At 32.9% G+C, this 17,673-nt stretch overlaps 2 protein-coding genes across 4 annotated transcripts; both read left to right on the top strand.

Moving 5' to 3' along the window:
- The first annotated feature begins 4,839 nt into the window (after positions 1-4,839).
- Positions 4,840-10,610, top strand: LOC123911453. Of its 3 annotated transcripts, none has more exons than XM_045962869.1 (6): positions 4,840-4,965; positions 6,412-6,577; positions 8,390-8,462; positions 8,551-8,623; positions 9,363-9,428; positions 9,976-10,610. In XM_045962869.1, exons 3-6 carry the CDS (start codon positions 8,416-8,418, stop codon positions 10,060-10,062), a joined length of 273 nt encoding a protein of 90 aa, XP_045818825.1. In that variant the 5' UTR covers positions 4,840-4,965; positions 6,412-6,577; positions 8,390-8,415; the 3' UTR covers positions 10,063-10,610. The 3 variants fall into 3 exon arrangements, with proteins under 3 accessions (XP_045818825.1, XP_045818824.1, XP_045818823.1); XM_045962868.1 differs by having other exon boundaries at positions 4,846-4,965; positions 6,433-6,577; XM_045962867.1 differs by lacking the exon at positions 6,412-6,577 and having other exon boundaries at positions 4,846-4,965.
- Positions 10,611-15,229: 4,619 nt separating this feature from the next.
- Positions 15,230-17,642, top strand: LOC123911454 (pentatricopeptide repeat-containing protein At2g20540-like). Its single transcript, XM_045962871.1, has one exon. It carries the CDS (start codon positions 15,341-15,343, stop codon positions 16,916-16,918), a length of 1,578 nt encoding a protein of 525 aa, XP_045818827.1. The 5' UTR covers positions 15,230-15,340; the 3' UTR covers positions 16,919-17,642.
- Positions 17,643-17,673: the final 31 nt, after the last annotated feature.

A 17,673-nucleotide genomic window follows, 5' to 3' on the forward strand; every position in this document is an offset into this window, starting at 1 on the left:
GTTATGCTTGAATACAAACTCTTTTGGGATTTATAACATGAAAAATGGGATTTTTGGGCGTTTTTGTGTAGAAAACGCAAGTATTTCGCCCCAGGCGCAATAATTTCCGCCTGAAACGGCAGAACAGTGAGCAGCCAGCCTTTCAGAAGTTTTTCCGCCCCAGGCGTAAACTTTTCCGCCTCAGGCGTAAACTTCCGCCCCAAACGTAAATATTTCCGCCCCGGGCGGAAATGCTGCAGATTTCACCAATTTTCATCTGTTGTCTTCCTTTGCATGTATTTTCAAATCAGTGTCTTATTCTTACATGATTGTTGATGCATGTTGATGCTTATAATGCTCATTGCTAATCGTTAATTGATTGTTAATCATGTATGAAGTATAAATGAAGTATATTAAGGTGTTAATCAACTTAATAAAGAAGGATATTAGAATTATGTTATTCTAATAAAGACGGATATTAAGGTATTGATTATCTTAATAAAGACGGACGTTGGATAGTGTTCCACGTTATTGTTGACGGGCTATATGCCAAAATTGTTGATGAATATATTCATGAGTTTTGAGTGCATGCATCATGAATATTTAGGGATATTGGCTTGTCCAATAAAGAAGGATATCGAACTATATTTGTTTGATAAAGACGGATATCGGAGGTGAAATACTCTGATAAAGACGATGGTACCACATGCATTAGAGGTGTCTAGAGGACATAACATGAATGTGAAGCATTAGATTGCATTAGGGATTATGTGTGCATTTTATAATAAATGATGTTTGACACATACTTGGTAAATGTTGATTGTTAATCCGTATATGAGGAGCAGAGTCCGTCATGACTATAAAATGAACAACGCAGGGTCCGTCATGACCATAATCTGAACAATGTATTTGTTGATGTTTTGGTATTGTCCGAGACGACGTGAAACTATATGTTTGGTGTATTTTGTGGATGTTTGATTAGGTGATAAATGAAGTATATGCATGATATATGAATATGCATGAATGATGGTGATGTATATGTATAATGTATGATTATGCATGTTTTTATGAAGAAGTGTTTAAGTACCATTTACTTACACTTGTATATTTTGAGTATGTTATCTAACTCTCTTTTATGTGTTATGTGCTGGACCATTGGGGGTCCAGATTTACAGGTTTTGTGGTATTCGATGTCGAGTCGTCGGTGAAGCTCTGCTCTGATTGTGACACGGGAAAAGGGGTTTTATATGTATATAGAGTCTCCTTATCTAGGTTGTTTTGTATAATCAATAAATACATTATTTGATTCAAAGAATTGTATAAACACTGTTTTTACTAATTAATTACATTAGTATTATTTTGGTAGAGGAGTGTAATACTCGAACCGACATTCAATAAATTAAATGTGATTTTCCGTTGCGTATTTTGAAAAAGATTTTACTAAGGTAGAAATATTTAAATAATGGGTTTGGGTGTTACATAATCTAGCTGGTCTTAAAGCTCTGAAGGATTTATTTACTAACCATGCTCTTGAATCTGGTTAGGTTATTAATAATTCCAAATCAACCATATTTTCTGGTTTCATTACTTAAGGCAAATTGAATCTAATAGTTTAGTTTCTTAATTTCAACATAGGCTCTCTTCCTTTCAATTATTTATGGGTTTCAATCTTTAAAGGTAAGCCTAAAGCTTCGTACTTACAACATATTCCTGATAAAATTAAGTTGAAACTCTCGGCTTGGAAAGCTTCACTTCTATCTATAGCTGGAAGAGTTCAATTGGTTAGATCTGTAATACAAAGTATGCTAACCTACAGTATATCTCTTTATTCTTGGCTTGCTGCTTTACTTAAAGATATTGAGAAATGTGTTAGGAATTTTATATAGAGTGAAGACATTGACAAAAGAAAACTAGTAACTACTTCTTGGAAGAAGATTTGTACGTAGGCCTTTTTCTCAAGGTGGTCTAAACTTAAGGGGGCGTTTGTTTCAAGGTTGTTAATTTTATTCCCAGGAATCATATTCCCAGGAAATAATAATGGGAACTTTATTCCCAAGTATTTTAAAAAAAACATGTTTGGTTCATATTAACTACATTCCTAGGAATTACTGATAAAAGTGGGTAAAAGAGAAGTTATTGGAAGTTATTTAAAATGTATTCCCATTTTCATGGGAACTTTTCTTTCCCACCCATTTCCTTGGGAATAAAATCATGAGAATAAGAGAAGTTATTGGAAGTTATTTTATTCCAAGGAAACTTCATATCCAGGAATAATTTCATGTCAACCTTGTAACTAACATGAGTATATTTATTCCAACCCATATATTCCCAGGAATATTATTCCTAACCTTGAAACAAACACCCCCTAATATCCTTGTCTAAGTTGAACAAAGCCACTAATCTCAAATTATGTTGGAATCTTTTCAATTCTCAAACTTCTTGGGCAAATTTAATAAGAGATAGAGTTTTTAGAAAAAGATAGATTATTCAGCATCACATCTTCTCCTCTATATGGAGCAGTATAAGAGATGAATTTACAGTGATTATGAAAAACATAATTTGGCTTCTTGGCAATGGGGAGGAGATCAATTTTTGGAATGATAATTGGTGTGGAGCACCTTAATTTAGCTGATTAGTTCAATATTCCATTTCAAACTAGTCAATTGCTTACCTCTACAGTGAGTGATTACATCTTAAATGGTCAATGGAATATTCCACCCCAGTTGTCTCATGCGTTCAACAATCTGACTTCAATTGTTCATCAAGTTATAATCCCCATGGATCAATCTCAAGACAAACTCTTATGGAAGCATACTGATTCTGGTGACTTGGAGCTCAAGGAAGCTTATCAATTTAAAATGCAACAGTATCAGGACTTACATTGGGCACAAATCATTTGGAGTTCTGATATACCTCCATCTAAATCTCTTTTGGTATGGAGACTTATGCATGGTAAGGTGCCAACTGATGAGAATCTCATGCTTAGAGGTTGTTCAATTCCCTCTGTGTGCAATCTTTGTAATAATCATGTGGAATCCTCTTTCCATATTTTCTTTGAGTGTGAATTTGCAATTAAACTCTGGTCTTGGCTTGCTAGTTGCTTAAACTTGGTTTTGCAATTCACTTCAATAGAGGACATATGAAAACTTTGTGATTTGAATTGGTCTCCTCAATGTAAAGTCACTATGCCGCTGCAATCATTAATTTGTTGAACACCTTCTGGTTAGTAAGGAATCAAGCCAGGTACAATAATACAGCTATATCTTGGAAATCTGCTTTATCCATGATCATAGTTAATACTTCTTTGATTGGTAACAATACTAGTAAACTTTCCTCTAATGCTATCAAAGATTTTATATTTTTGAAGATGTTTAGAATTACTATACATCACCCAAAAGTTTCAGTTATCAAAGAAATCTACTAGCAGCCGCCTTTGTTGAATTGGATAAAGTGCAATATTGATGGTGCTTCTTGTGACAATCCAGGTAATGCTTTATGTGGTGGTATTTTTAGGAACCATGAAGCTGATTTTATTTATGGATTTTTCGAGACCTTAGGTGTTGCATCTTTTGTTTTTGTTGAGCTTTGTGGTGCAATGAGAGCCATTGAAATTGCTTATAGAAGAATTGGAGATCTCTTTGGTTAGAATCAGATTCAACCATAGTAGTTTCAGCTTTTAATAATCCCTCTAAACTAGTTACTTGAGATTTAAGGAATAGATGGAAAAATGTTTTGTTCATGATCAATCAAATGAATTGCATTGTTACTCATATCTTTAGAGAAGGAAATCAGGTGACTGACCTTATAACTAATCATGGTTTGTCCCTAGCTTTCTTTGTGTTTTGGAATGATCCTCATTTGTTTATTAGTGACTATTTTGATGAGAACAAACTAGGAATGCCTAGTTTTGGAATTTGTTTTGCTTAATGGAGTTTGGTTTGGTCCCCTCCATTTGTACTTGTTTTTATTATCTCTCTTTATATATTATATTTTAGTGTGGATAGCTCTTAGCTTCCACCTTTTGGTTAAAAAAAAAAAATACTTAAGGATCAAAATAATTGTTCTTATATTAGCATAAAAACATATTATAAATAAATTAGTTTTGTTATATTCCTATTTTCGGCCCCCCGTATAATAAGTTTCTGGATCCGTCCCTGCTGATACATCTACTACGTCCATTAAGTCGACAGAAAAAGAAAAATTCATCCTTTAATTTTGGCTACTCCCCATTACTACCTCTTCTTTCTCCCATATTCAGAACCGCGTTAGAATCACCCCCTAAAAGAACCCCAAAATATAATGATGTGGTTATTGTGACCGTGGACATTAATCCTCTTCCATTTCTCTATTTTCTCCCTAGGCTCTCTACAAAGAGAAGTAATTTATATAATACTACTATTTTTATTCTTTTTTTTAATTGTCAAGTATTTTAATTGCTAAAAATTCACCTTTTCAAATAAATAAATGAAAATTTTGAAGTTTGAATCCCAATTCTGACCCGTTTCTACTTTCTACCTGTCAATAGCATGACCGATTCAACAATTGAACCACCGATAACCCCCTCTAATTCCCTGTTTGACCGGGCAATCCAGTTTTTAAAACAGTCCACCACATAAGAAATTTTCGATAAAACTAAAGTAACCAAAATTTTGTCCCCGTGAACTTAGCTCAGTTGATAGGGAAATCACACTTTATGTGCAGGAGCCGGGATTCGAACTCTGGATACTCCACTTTTTCACCTTTAAGGTGAATTTTCTGTGCACTAGACTACTTGACAAAAAGAAAGTAACCAATTTTTTTTTTTTATTTTCACAATACTAATATTATATTAACATTTTTTTTACCAAAAAAATTAATAAAAAGAAAAAGAAGAAACGGTCTGTGCGGCGTTGCTTGCCACATAAACAAGTTGGCGTCGCAGCACTGAATTCAACTCAACTAGCCGGAGCTGCTCGTTGGCCTCCAGTCCAGAAACAGCGATATACAGTAAGCATTTCTGTTATCGAATAATTGAGTTCTTAATTTGTTTGTTTATTAGGGTTAGTGATTCAATTTATCAGTTTTTTAATCTTTCCTTTTTAATTTTGATGCTTTATATTCGGAATTTATGTTAAGGTTTTATATAGATTAGATTAGATGCATTGTATTTGTAGCAAGCACCTTTTAAGCAGAGCATCACTTTTATGTTGATTTTGAATCATACATAGGTAATTCTTAGAATTGAGTTTTGGGCCTAACTCATCCTTACAAAACCGGCTTGTAAGGTGAGGATTGCCTCTAGTATATAAACACTATCGGTGGGTAGCTCGATAACGTAAACTTGATAACAGGTCGGATCGTGGAGAGGCTCTGATACCATCTTAGAAATGAGTTTTGGGTCTAAGTCATCCTTACAAAACCGGCTTGTAAGGTGAGGATTGCCTCTAGTATATAAACACTTAGTCAGACCATCTCTTAACCGATGTGGGACTCTTAACAGTAATGCCTATAGCATCACTTGTATGTCACTTGTATTTCAATTTCCCAAACTGACATCCGAACCAGATTAAACGGTCCAGTGAGCTGGATACTGGTGGTGAAAACCAACAAATCTCAATTTCCCGATCGCAATTTAACAAACCCTAAGTTCAAACCCACATGGGTTGGCCTGGTGGTGAAGGCTTGGGACTTTGGAGTGTGCTCCTCTCAACGTCTTAGGTTCGAATCCTGCTGATGCCACTTCCTATGTTGGGCTAGACCATATAGAGCGAAGCTCTGATTTTTAATGGACCCCCCGCTAGTGGACGGTGGGATTGGTATCCCTCAGATTAGTTGGTCCTTGGCCAGATACCATATCTTCAAAAAAAAATAAAAATAAAAACTAATTTCAATGAATCCAACCTTCGATTTTCCAAGGTTCACGAATAGCAAATCCTTCTCAGCAGTTTAAATACCAGTTCACGAGTCGCATAGCTTGCCAGTTCACTTTCACGAGTTTTATGTTATGCGAGTGCTCCTTTTCTCTCCTGTTCATTTTTATTGCTTCAGTATTTTTTGTGATAGTTTTCTTCAAAAAAAAGTATTTTTTGTGATAGTTTTGCAACTCTTTCGTGAAGAAGATGAAATTTGTTTACTCGTTCTCACTAGTTTTTTAATCTCTTTCTGTCAGCTTTGTTGATTTCTGCTTATTAGCTTCTTCTTGATTTTAATTTGTTTCTTAATCATTGTGTGTTGATTTTGCTTGAATACATGTAGCTGGTTTATTTTTAGAACTGCAATTTTTTATTTTAGGACTTGAGTTTCTACAAAAATTTGGTTCATGCCCTGTGCATTCTATGCTGTCTTATATATTAGGACAAAACTGACATAGAGAATCTTGAGTGTGTGAAGGTTATTCTCTTAGAATATTATTATTATTATTATTATAGCCTTAATCAGTTCTCCCTTTCACAGCTTTGCTTCCTGAAATTACAGTTTCTCTGCCAAAACCGCAGCTTCAAGTCGCAGTCCCGAGATTGCCGCTCTGCTGCCTTCTTTTTAATATTCGCCTTATCTGAGCCATTATTCAGCTTCGTTGCCCAAAGTCCTTAGAAGTTTACTTTCTGGTTTTTAGTATCTAGTAAGTTTCAACTTTCCCTTGCCATTCTTAAACTCTTCTTTTCTTTCTGAAGAACCTTTGAAAATAAAGTGTTGGTGTGGGAACCATAGTGAGCATATGAAAAAGCATATTGTTAGATTGGTTATGTGTGCTTAAGCGAATATTGTTTGGTGTTTATTATAATGGGTATGGGAGCATGAGCGAATAATTGGTGTTTAAAATAAAGTATGATTAGTTCGACCTTAGATTGTGTGTGATCACTAATCAGTGATGTACTCTGCATGATTAAATGATTAAGTGTATGGAATGCGATGCAATGATGTAGTACTGTTTTTATAAAGCAAAACAAGGTGGTGTCTCTCATGATTCCTGTTTGGCTTACTGTGCTTTTGTAATAGACTCATTAGATGCGAGACATTTTTTGATGATCAACCTAAGTAACTTTCTTTGATAATCAAAATGGGTCTATCAAGTCTCCGAGCACCACCTGAAGGAGTGTTGTGTATTATTCTAGTAAACACTGCCTTGTCAATATCCATATTCAAAGGCATTATTAGGACTATCCTAATTATTGGTATCCTTGCTTCACCTTCATCCTCCTCTTCTACTCCTTCACAAGAAGATTATATCTCTTAAAACTCACGTGAGTCATTTGAGTTCCATCTCAGTCCTTCAGACAATTTCATTGAAGAGTTTAGAAGCAGGACACCAACACTTAGGTTTGATAGTGTATGTAGTAGCTGCTGAGAACCTGAACATGATTGCTCAGTGTGTCTCACTCAATCTGAACCAGAATCAGAGATAAATTATTCCTTATCTTGTGGCCATTTCGGTTTTTTACCTCCCTCTTGATCCTAGATAGGATCTTGAGTTTGACTACCTTGATCCCTTACAGTAAAATACTGTTCCCAACCCTAGAAGTTTCATCATTATCGTGCAATCAATTGTCAAGGTGTAAAAAAAACTAACATAACAATAACATACTAACAATTTTCCATTCAAAAAATAAATAAAATGTTGTTGGCATTATTCAAAAGCAAGAAATATTACAGTGCAAACATTTCAACGTGAACCTTGTTTTATGACATTTCAAAAAGGTAAATGTTAGCTGTCATAATTTAAATTTAAATAACCATTTATTATTTCATGGAAAGATCATATTCCATCATTGAATGGAGATCATTAAGCAAGTTTGGATTTATTTTAAGCTTTGGATTTCTGAAATTTTAAAGACGAGCAAGAAGACATAGGGAGTAAGATATATTATAGTTACTTTTGAAAGTACTTGGAAACAAAATGGACTGATATCTATTGCATTTTACTTAATAAAATTTAGCTTACATTTTAGGAGGAAATTCAACCTTAAAAAAAAACTAATCCAGGATTAATTAAATGCCGAGTGGATCTCATCGACCAAATTTTAGTTGTTTTACATATACGTTAGGTACCCAATATTGAAGCAAATAGCTCGTGGACTGAAACCTATTATGCGATTGGAGCAGAGACAAAGGAACAAACTTTCCTCTGTCACTTGCATAATTCAAAACACCGAGTTGTATCTTCAATCATTGACACACCCACTTCAATTCTAGTTACTGATTTGCTTCACTCCTCATTTTTTGGTTCTTCACATATTCCATTGAAACTTTTTATTTTATATTTGGTACACATGCTTCAAGTCTCTTCTTATTTCCTAATGTGTGCTCATCTTTTAGTGGCCATTTAGGATTTTGGGTTGTACAGTGTTGAATTTTTTAAATTACTTGTAAGATGCAATTAGGTTTTAGCGTTTCCTTTTTGATTTACAGAATAACGTGTGTTGGTTATTTTCAGGTTTGGTCTTCAATTATTGTATAACGATGGAGCCTGGAAAGTTTGACCCAAGACACTCTGGAGAGTTGTTGAAGTACACTTCCTATCTACTTTTTGTGTTTTTCATAGTGTGATTAATATGCTTTGAACTGTTTTTTGAATTGCTGTTTTCTGATGAATAGGCATATGGATAAGCAGAATGAGGTCCTTATGGATGCATATAGATCAATGTTACATGAATTACAAAAACTTCAGGTTGGTATATTGCCCCTGCATACACAGTGCCTTTCTTGGGTATTGGGATTTGTAGTATTACATCATCGGCTTTGTGTATTTTGCTTTACTCTTGGCTTTATTCTCCTATCAATTTAGGAAACGGCTATTCGCTGTACTGCTAACAATGGCAACAAAAAAATTTGGCTGACACTTTCAAGAGAGAAAATCGACATCTTTAGAATGTGATATTTTTTTAATGATGGAAAATTCCCCATCACATAATATAGGCGATTCCTTTATCTTTGCTATGTGATACTAAGCTTGGGGTAAATTTTATTCCATGAATCAAGAGCATTTCATTCCAGTCTCTTGCAGCAAAAGAGTCATTCCTTTTGATATATAGTTGTCTGATATATCTTATTTATGATACATTTATGACACATTTTAATATATGATTATGACTTCATTTGCAATCTTTCAATTGCCTTAGTTACTAATCTGTTGACTCAATAGAGGCCGAGGGGAAAACCTTTAAAAATTGGTTGAATTTTTGATCTGGTACTCTGGCTGTGACCAAGTATAACTTGTTCCCCCTTTTTGGTTGTTGGCTATGACGTATACCAGGATTGTTTTGTTTTGTTTTATTTGTTGCATATCATAATATTCAAGATATAATTAACTATAGTCAAACTTATCTTTGGTGATTATTATTTTGAACACAATCACATGACACCTACAAAAATTTGAATCCCCTAAATTTTTGAGTTCTGGTTGTTAGGTGGAAGAAGAAATGCTTATGCGCAAGCTTTATGAAGTTATGCCCATTCGTGGTCTCATCAAAAAGGTAAAGCTCTATCTGCTTTATTTATCTCATATTCTCAGTAACCAGCCTAAATATGATATTCCTGTCATTTGTCCAAAGGATTGAACTAAAATTTGTGTTAACCTTTTTGGTTTCTGGATACTGATGATGCCTACTATGATGCTGTTTGGTATTTGTAATAGATGTCTCAAAGATTTTAAATTCTCAGCAAAAATGTTTTATGTCTATTTGTTACCCGTAAAAAGAACGGCATGGACATTTTGTAGTACTTGTAGCAAACAAAATGACTTGTTTAAAGGTCTAAATTCTGTTGTTTAAAAGCCAAAATTTTTGACATACCGGCCCAGATTTAAAGTATATCTCACTAAAAATACGACTTGTTTAAAGGTTTAAATTCCATTACTCATTGTGATTTGTTTACCCTCCGTTACATCTCAATTGAAAAGAGAAAGGGGCAGGGAGAGAAGCATTGGAGGTGTGCTCGAGTTTTGGGATATATTTTAGCTTTGAGTGGATTATTTAGGCTGCTGTGATGTGACAACTCTGTTGTTGTTTAACTTTGGTGCAGAACGGAGACAACTTAAACACTTCGCATAATAGTGCAGGAGCTGAACAGTCCAATAATGAAGTCGACACGGATCATGAAGAACAATGAGAACAATTATGGTTGGACACAGGTCACCTACAGCTACAGTATAAAGAAAAAACAGTAAGGTGATGCAGTTAAATCCAAACAAAAGTAGGATTGTGTTAGCTAGACAACAACCAAAGCAAAAAAAAAAAAAAAATCAAATCTGCATGACATTGATGGATCATTTACTGGGTTAGGCATTGTATGGAGAGGACCTATAGAAGCACCAATGAAGAAATTAGATTAGATGAAAGATTGTCCAATAGTGTTATGGGATGGGAAGACCAATGTCTTTGCTTTATTCTTTTTGCTGCGGCAAAGAACCTTCATCCATCCTGGTCATATTTCTCATAGATTTGCGCTTATGACCAAAGTGCCGTTGGGTGAGGGGTATCCTTACTGGACAGAAAGAATTAATAGCTTTTGATATTCTGTGTGTTGACACTTGACTAGGCATGGCGGGTCGGGGTGGTTTTTGTCTCTCCCCATCCCCGGCCTCGGTTCATTGGGTTGTTATCCTTTTGAACTGATCTGGTTCTCAAATTATTGAATTGAACTGCATTTTCATTCAAGCTGGTTTGTCTAAAATTGTTTCGAATAAAACATGCTTCTGACTTGAATTGATATATTCAATCAAGTCAGAAACATTTTTGAAACTATTCAAGTAAGTCAGTTGAAAAACGTAGTTTATGTAAAAATTCATTTTCAAATATTTATGCAATGAGATGAAACCTAGATAGAAGGGACAAGAGTACATTTACATTTTCTTGTTGATGATGTCAACAAGTTTTTTTAGCTGTCTTTGCCATATTCACCCCTGAAATTGAGCTGAATTTTGCATAAAATAAATTGTTAGAATATAGAAAATATTATATTATTTGTTGAGAAAATATCTCTATGATTTGGTTTGTTTATTCTTAGCCCTATAATAAAGGGATTTAGTTTAGATTTAAGTTTATTCACTTGGTTATAAATACCAAGGTAGTCATACTATTTTATTGATGTAAATAGTAATGTAAATATTGTAATTAGGGTTATTGACATCATTATCAATAATATTTTATTGTTCCTTATTATTTCCTCTTAATCTTTCCCCTAAATCCCCCAAAATTTCAACATAAATGTTTTAAAATCCGGATCGAAGATCGAGCTGACGAGACTTCCTGATCACAGTTTAATCAGTTGAACCGCTATTGAACCAGATAATAAATAAATAGTGTTAAAGAATAAATAATAATTTTAGATCTAGTATACTTAATAATTATTTTTATTTGGTCAAAATGAAAGTTAGCTCTTGACCAAAAAAAAGTTAGCTTCATTTTATAATATTTTGGGCCATTATTTTAACAGATTTTGTTGCGTTTGTTACTTCTTGTTTGTTACTTAAAAAGAAATTTCAACTCTGTTGCGTTTGTTTATTACTTCTTGTTACGACGCTGAAAATATAAATAATAATATAGTATAAAGCAACATAAAAAACAAAATTTTAATTAATTTTTTGAACTGAGTGGTTTTCTAAAATCAAGACCGATTTTCACTGATTTTCTAGTTTTTTCACCGGAGTTAACATCAAAAACATAAAATAAAAGACCGATGCCAACTTAAATTGCACTAAGAAAAATAAAAACCATCATAATAATAATAATAATAATAATAATAATAATAATATATTGAAGAAAAAACACAATAATCCATTAAAATAAATAGAGAAGGTAAATACATGGACTTCAACCCTCTTTTGCACAAAAAAAAAGGTAAATACATTCAAGATGTAATTTAGAGTTGGGTAAAATGTATCATTTGACAATTACGGCACAATGGACACAAGAACGATGATTGATGACTACTGCATCTTCTGAACCATTCAAAAATACACTCTCTATGAAAAATATGTAAACACTTTGTCATAACATATTCCGATTTCAACCCCTCGCCGAACTCTTCTAAACAAATTGAACATTGATCTCTAGAGTAACAAGAAGAATGATTTGTTTCATCTTTTTTCAACATATCCACAACAAATAGAGCTGTCACATTATCATAATCTTCAATATACCATGAAATAACTTCAAGTTCCACATCTATCTCCCACATATTATGATCTTCATCATTATTTGCAACTTCTTCCCTAGCAAATTCAGCAATTTTGGGTATGATTTCTTTCAATATGTCAAAAGAAATAGGCACGAATGAAAAAAAGTCATATAAAAATTTGTTATCATCAATATCTAATATTGTAAAGGGAAATTTAAAAATTTGATCCACGGTGGTCGAAAAATCAGAGATTGAGTTTGAAGCTTTGGTATGCAAGGGAAAATTAATTTGGGTGCAATGGAAATTAATGTAGAAGTTGTGACTAAAAGGATCATAGTTTGGGATTGTAAAGGTTGGTTCTGGAATTGTAACTATTTTTATGTTATAGTTGTACTCGTAATCCATGGATTAGGATTTAGGGTCGTTTGTTTTTCTTTCTACATGTATCAGAAAGGAAACTAATTGGTTTTAGCTTTTGAAAATATTATTCGATTTTTTTGGTATACTATATTTATAGAGTTGAGGTGATTTTAATATTTTTTTTCAATCCAAATAAAATCCTTATAATTTCTTGACCAAAATAAAATCCTTAATAAAAAGAAATCTTTTTTTGTTAAGATTATCCCCTCACCTCCCTCCTCTTCATCTACTTCGAACCAAACAGGCCCTTAGGGTTGAGGTGATTTTAATATTTTTTCTCAATCCAAATAAAATCTTTATAATTTCTAGACAAAAAATATAATTTTTTTGGAGGAATAAAAAACATGATCTTTATATGTATCTTATCATTATTTTATTTTATTTTTATTGGATTTTTTTTTACACAATTTTTTTTATACATAAAGATAGGAACAAAATAAAAATATGAACCTATCCATAAAAATAGGAAAAAAAAAAACAATAAAAAGATTATAGAAAGTTTAGGCATAAAAAAATGAAAGTTTAGTAAAAAAAATAAAAATAAAATATTAACAATATATTAAAAGTAATTGCTACCAAGTAACCTAATTTGTCTTCATCAATTTTAATAATATTCTAGAGTTTCTACCTTTAAATATAATTTTACTCGAATAATAATTTTCATTTGTTGAATAAATCTACACATAAAAATATGAATCACTCTTTGTCAAAAAAAATATATGAATCACTCAATCTAATAACATCAAAGAAGTTGAGCAAATCAATGTATACAAATGGAGTCGGGTGTTCGAATCCTGACCACTTAATTTTTTAACCTTGAAAAAGGTGGAATTCCAACCACCAAGTTACTTTTGACCCAAAAAAAAAATGTAATTTATTTCACTTATATTTTAACAATACTTTTTAACAAATTTTTAAATAGTTTATTCTAAATAAATTTTCTACCTTAATATAATAATAAACTTAAATATCGAATTAAAATTAATGGACATGTGTGAATGCACGAGCCTCTAAACAAGTTTCTAGTACTCTAAACTAATTTTTTTATTAAAAGGTAAAACAAACATCGTGATTGTTTTTTACGGGACCTTTTGTGATTGAAAATCTTAAAACAGTCGTCCCTTTTTTAATTAATTTTGAATCTTATATAAATTTTTATTTGATATCAATCTTTTATTGAGATTTATTAGTTTCAAGGATTTTATTATCACTATTTATCAAAAAAATGAAAAAAGGATTTTATTATCACTTGATATGTTTTTTATATTTTTTTGGTGAATGGTAGAGGGCAAAGCCCAAATTATTTTATCAATTAATTGAGCCAAAATATTGTTAATAGGCCTAAAAAATATAGATTTAAATTGCATGCAGTTATGTAGTTAGGTCGTTCAATCTTATATCAAACGGTTCAAATTTAAAGTATATTTATTTTTATTATTTAAATTGTTTTAAATCTATATGAAGTTAGGAGAGATTTGATCATCTGATTAAGATTAGACAGTCCAAATTTAAAGTATATTTTAAAAATTGTATTGTTGGATCTTGATGTGACAATCAAATCTCTCCTAAAATTTTGATTTGAAGGCATGATTGCATGCAATTTTGAATACATGGATTTCAAATCCAAAAAGTATATAGGGATGTAACATAACAAAAAGTAAAGAACAAATATGAGTTGAAGACCGCTCATAAATAATCATCTTCGAGCCATTACCACAACCCAATGTTGCTTACGTATCAACATAAGAGTTGACTTCACGATAAGTGTGACAAATCTTAACCTCATTGGTAGATTATTTGAACCAAACGGATCTCTTCTTCCCAGACCTATTATATAAATTCCTCATCACCAATCATAGAATCAACATGCATCTCTACCATGTTAAAATCGTACCTCATAGCCAACTTCAAATTCTCCAAAACACCCTATAGTTCATTTTTAAATACAAAGTTAATAGAGCACTCTCATCCACATGGAGGAAACCCATCAAAATAATGAAAGACAAAAATAAGTAAACTCAATTTGTAGTAAAGACCCTAAGTTAGAGGGGATTTTATTTTCTCACTCTACCCATTTTCTCGCATGCCCTACGAATTTATAAAAATACTTTCTTCCGCTACTTAAGTAGCGGACGACATTTTTCAAAAATTTCTCATTTTTATAACGTTTCATACTTAAGTACCGAAAGAGTATAAATGGAAATAGATATGGCACACGAAAAATAGATAGGATGATATAAGAATATCTAAGTTAGAGTTTTTATTTTACCAATAAGTGACATCTTCAAGTGCAACAAAGGTTGAACAGCCAGGGGTTATACAAAATGATTAAAAGTATCCAAGAATAAAAGAATGTATTTTGTTATGGTAGGACAAAATTTTAGTCTTTATATTTTTCAGGACTAAATAGGTTCTATTTATTATTTTCATATTGATTTCTTTACTCAATTCATTCCATCAATTTTATACTCTTATCATATTATTATTATTATTATTTTATATTTATCAAATAGTTTACTGACTAGAAATTTCCCTCAAGTCTTAAGGTGAATAGGGATGTCTGGGTTCAAACTCCAGCCCCTGCATATCTCAAATGCAATATTTTATCTTTAGATTCAATATTAAAGACAATAAATAACTTTTTATGATGCCAAAAATCACAAAATTTAATGGAAACACATGGATCGATACCAAAATTGTAATAAATATGAAAATAGAGATAAAAAAGTTAAAAACTATTTTCATGAGTTTCATAAAATAGAGGATCAATTAAACCTTAGTTATAATATGAAACTAATCTTGTAGAGAAAAAAGATAGGTGAATGAATATTGTAACTTCACAATTCCCATGTCAAGTAGCACCAAAAGATGCTTAGTACTATTAGAGAAATGCAAGAACATGAAACACCTCGAACAAGCACATGCACAAGTATTCACAACAGGCCTTGAAAACAATACTTTTGCTATAAGCAGAATTTTGGCTTTCTGTTCATCACACTCACATCATCATGGAAGCCTCAATTATGCATGTAGAGTCTTTGAAAGAATTCAGAATCCCACACTTTGTATATACAATACAATCATCAAAGCTTTTCTAGTCAATAACAAGTTCAAAAGCACCCTCCATGTGTTTGTTAAAATGCTTCAGAGTGAATTGAAACCTGATAACTATACTTTACCTTACTTGTTGAAGGCTTGTGCATCAATTCATGATTGTTCTTTTGGGAAAATGATTCATGGGTATGGTTCAAAATTGGGTCTTGTGTTTGATATCTTTGTGGGTAATAGTTTGATGGCAATGTACTGTGTTTTTGGTGATGTTGTGGCTGCAAGGCACGTGTTTGACGAAATTCCTTGGTTAAGTGCAGTTTCTTGGAGTGTGATGATTTCTGGATATGCAAAAGTGGGTGATGTTGATTCAGCTAGATTGTTCTTTGATGAAGCACCTGAGAAGGATAAAGGGATTTGGGGTGCTATGATTTCTGGTTATGTGCAAAATAGTTGCTTCAAGGAAAGTCTTTATTTGTTTCGTTTGATGCAGTTGACTGATATAGTACCTGATGAGTCTATATTTGTGAGTATTCTTTCTGCTTGTGCTCATCTAGGTGCTTTGGATATTGGTGTTTGGATCCATAGGTGTTTGAATCGATCAAAGCTAGTGCCGTTGAGTGTTCGTTTGAGTACTAGTTTATTAGATATGTATGCTAAATGTGGGAATTTGGAATTGGCGAAAAGATTATTCGATTCAATGCAAGAGAGAGATATTATATGTTGGAATGCTATGATTTCTGGTATGGCAATGCATGGAGATGGAAAAGGTGCACTCAAGTTGTTTTATGAAATGGAAAAAGTTGGGATGAAACCTGATGATATAACATTCATCGCTGTTTTTACTGCTTGTAGTTACTCAGGAATGGCATATGAAGGTTTGATGTTGTTGGATAAAATGTGTAGTGTTTACCATATTGAGCCAAAAAGTGAACATTATAGTTGTTTAGTTGACTTGCTAAGCAGAAAAGGGTTTTTTGAAGAAGCTATGGTGGTAATAAGAAAAATGACCAATTCATGGAATGGTTCTGAAGAGACATTGGCTTGGAGAGCATTTCTGAGTGCATGTTGTAATCATGGAGAAACTCAACTGGCTGAACTTGCAGCTGAAAAAGTGTTGCGGTTGGATAATCACATTCACAGTGGAGTATATGTTTTGCTTTCTAATTTGTATGCAGCATCTGGGAAACATACTGATGCAAGAAGGGTGAGGGATATGATGAAAATCAAAGGGGCAAACAAGTCACCAGGTTGTAGCTCAGTAGAGATTGATGGTGTTGTCAGTGAGTTCATTGCCGGTGAAAAAACACATCTTCATATGGAAGAAATACACACGGTTTTGGAAAAAATACATATTCAGTTTGACTATAATCAGTAGCTATACAATGTTTAACTAGCTTTTTTTTTTTTAAACCAAATATCATCCGCACACAACTACAGTGAGTAATCTTTCAAGTCAGATAGGAACCAGGTTTGTCATGTGTGGTGCAGACGTGTATGCAGCAGTTCAATAACATAGCAGACCTGCTTTTAAACATATGCAGTACTGAGGACTTGGAATAACATGGCATGCACGGCACGGCGCAGCTGATTGGTTTGTAGGCTTGAGACATGGAAAGCTTGGTATGATGCAAACCAGCCCCATGACAGTGGTGTTTCTGCAGAGCGGCCTGTTGACAGCAGTAATTCTGCAGGTCATAACCAGCCTGTAGCAAAGAGGGCTCGCCCACCAACTGATTGGCTTAAATGTAATGTTGATGCAACTTTCTTTGAGGATATTGGTACTATGTCAACAAACTGCTGCTTTCGGAACAGCAGAGGCAAATTCGTCATGGCACAAACTCGATGGAGATTTTCTAGAATGTCTGTTATGGAAGGTGAAGCTACTGCCCTTACCAACACAATCATTATGGCATCCAGTTGTCTTTGAAAGTGATTCTCAACTAGTAGTTAACTCAATTTATTCCAATTCATCTGGTGTTTAAGTTTAGTAATTTAGTATCCACTATTATTTCAAGTTTGTTAGTCACCGTTTATTTGATTCTATTCCTCTTTGTATCTGAGTACTATTTGATTAATGATAATATGAGTTAACTTTGCTATGGTAAAATAAAAAGTTGATATATCAGAGGA

Source organism: Trifolium pratense, linkage group LG2 (assembly GCF_020283565.1).
Source record: "Trifolium pratense cultivar HEN17-A07 linkage group LG2, ARS_RC_1.1, whole genome shotgun sequence".
Classification (NCBI taxonomy): Eukaryota; Viridiplantae; Streptophyta; class Magnoliopsida; order Fabales; family Fabaceae; genus Trifolium; species Trifolium pratense.

Bases quoted from the DNA above. Each gene is read 5' to 3' on its own strand.
- LOC123911453 (XM_045962869.1), top strand. From the start codon at position 8,416: ATGGAGCCTGGAAAGTTTGACCCAAGACACTCTGGAGAGTTGTTGAA. The intron at 8,463-8,550 runs GTACACTTCCTA...TCTGATGAATAG, and splicing joins CACTCTGGAGAGTTGTTGAA to GCATATGGATAAGCAGAATG. The intron at 9,429-9,975 runs GTAAAGCTCTAT...ACTTTGGTGCAG, and splicing joins TTCGTGGTCTCATCAAAAAG to AACGGAGACAACTTAAACAC.
- LOC123911454 (XM_045962871.1), top strand. From the start codon at position 15,341: ATGTCAAGTAGCACCAAAAGATGCTTAGTACTATTAGAGAAATGCAAG.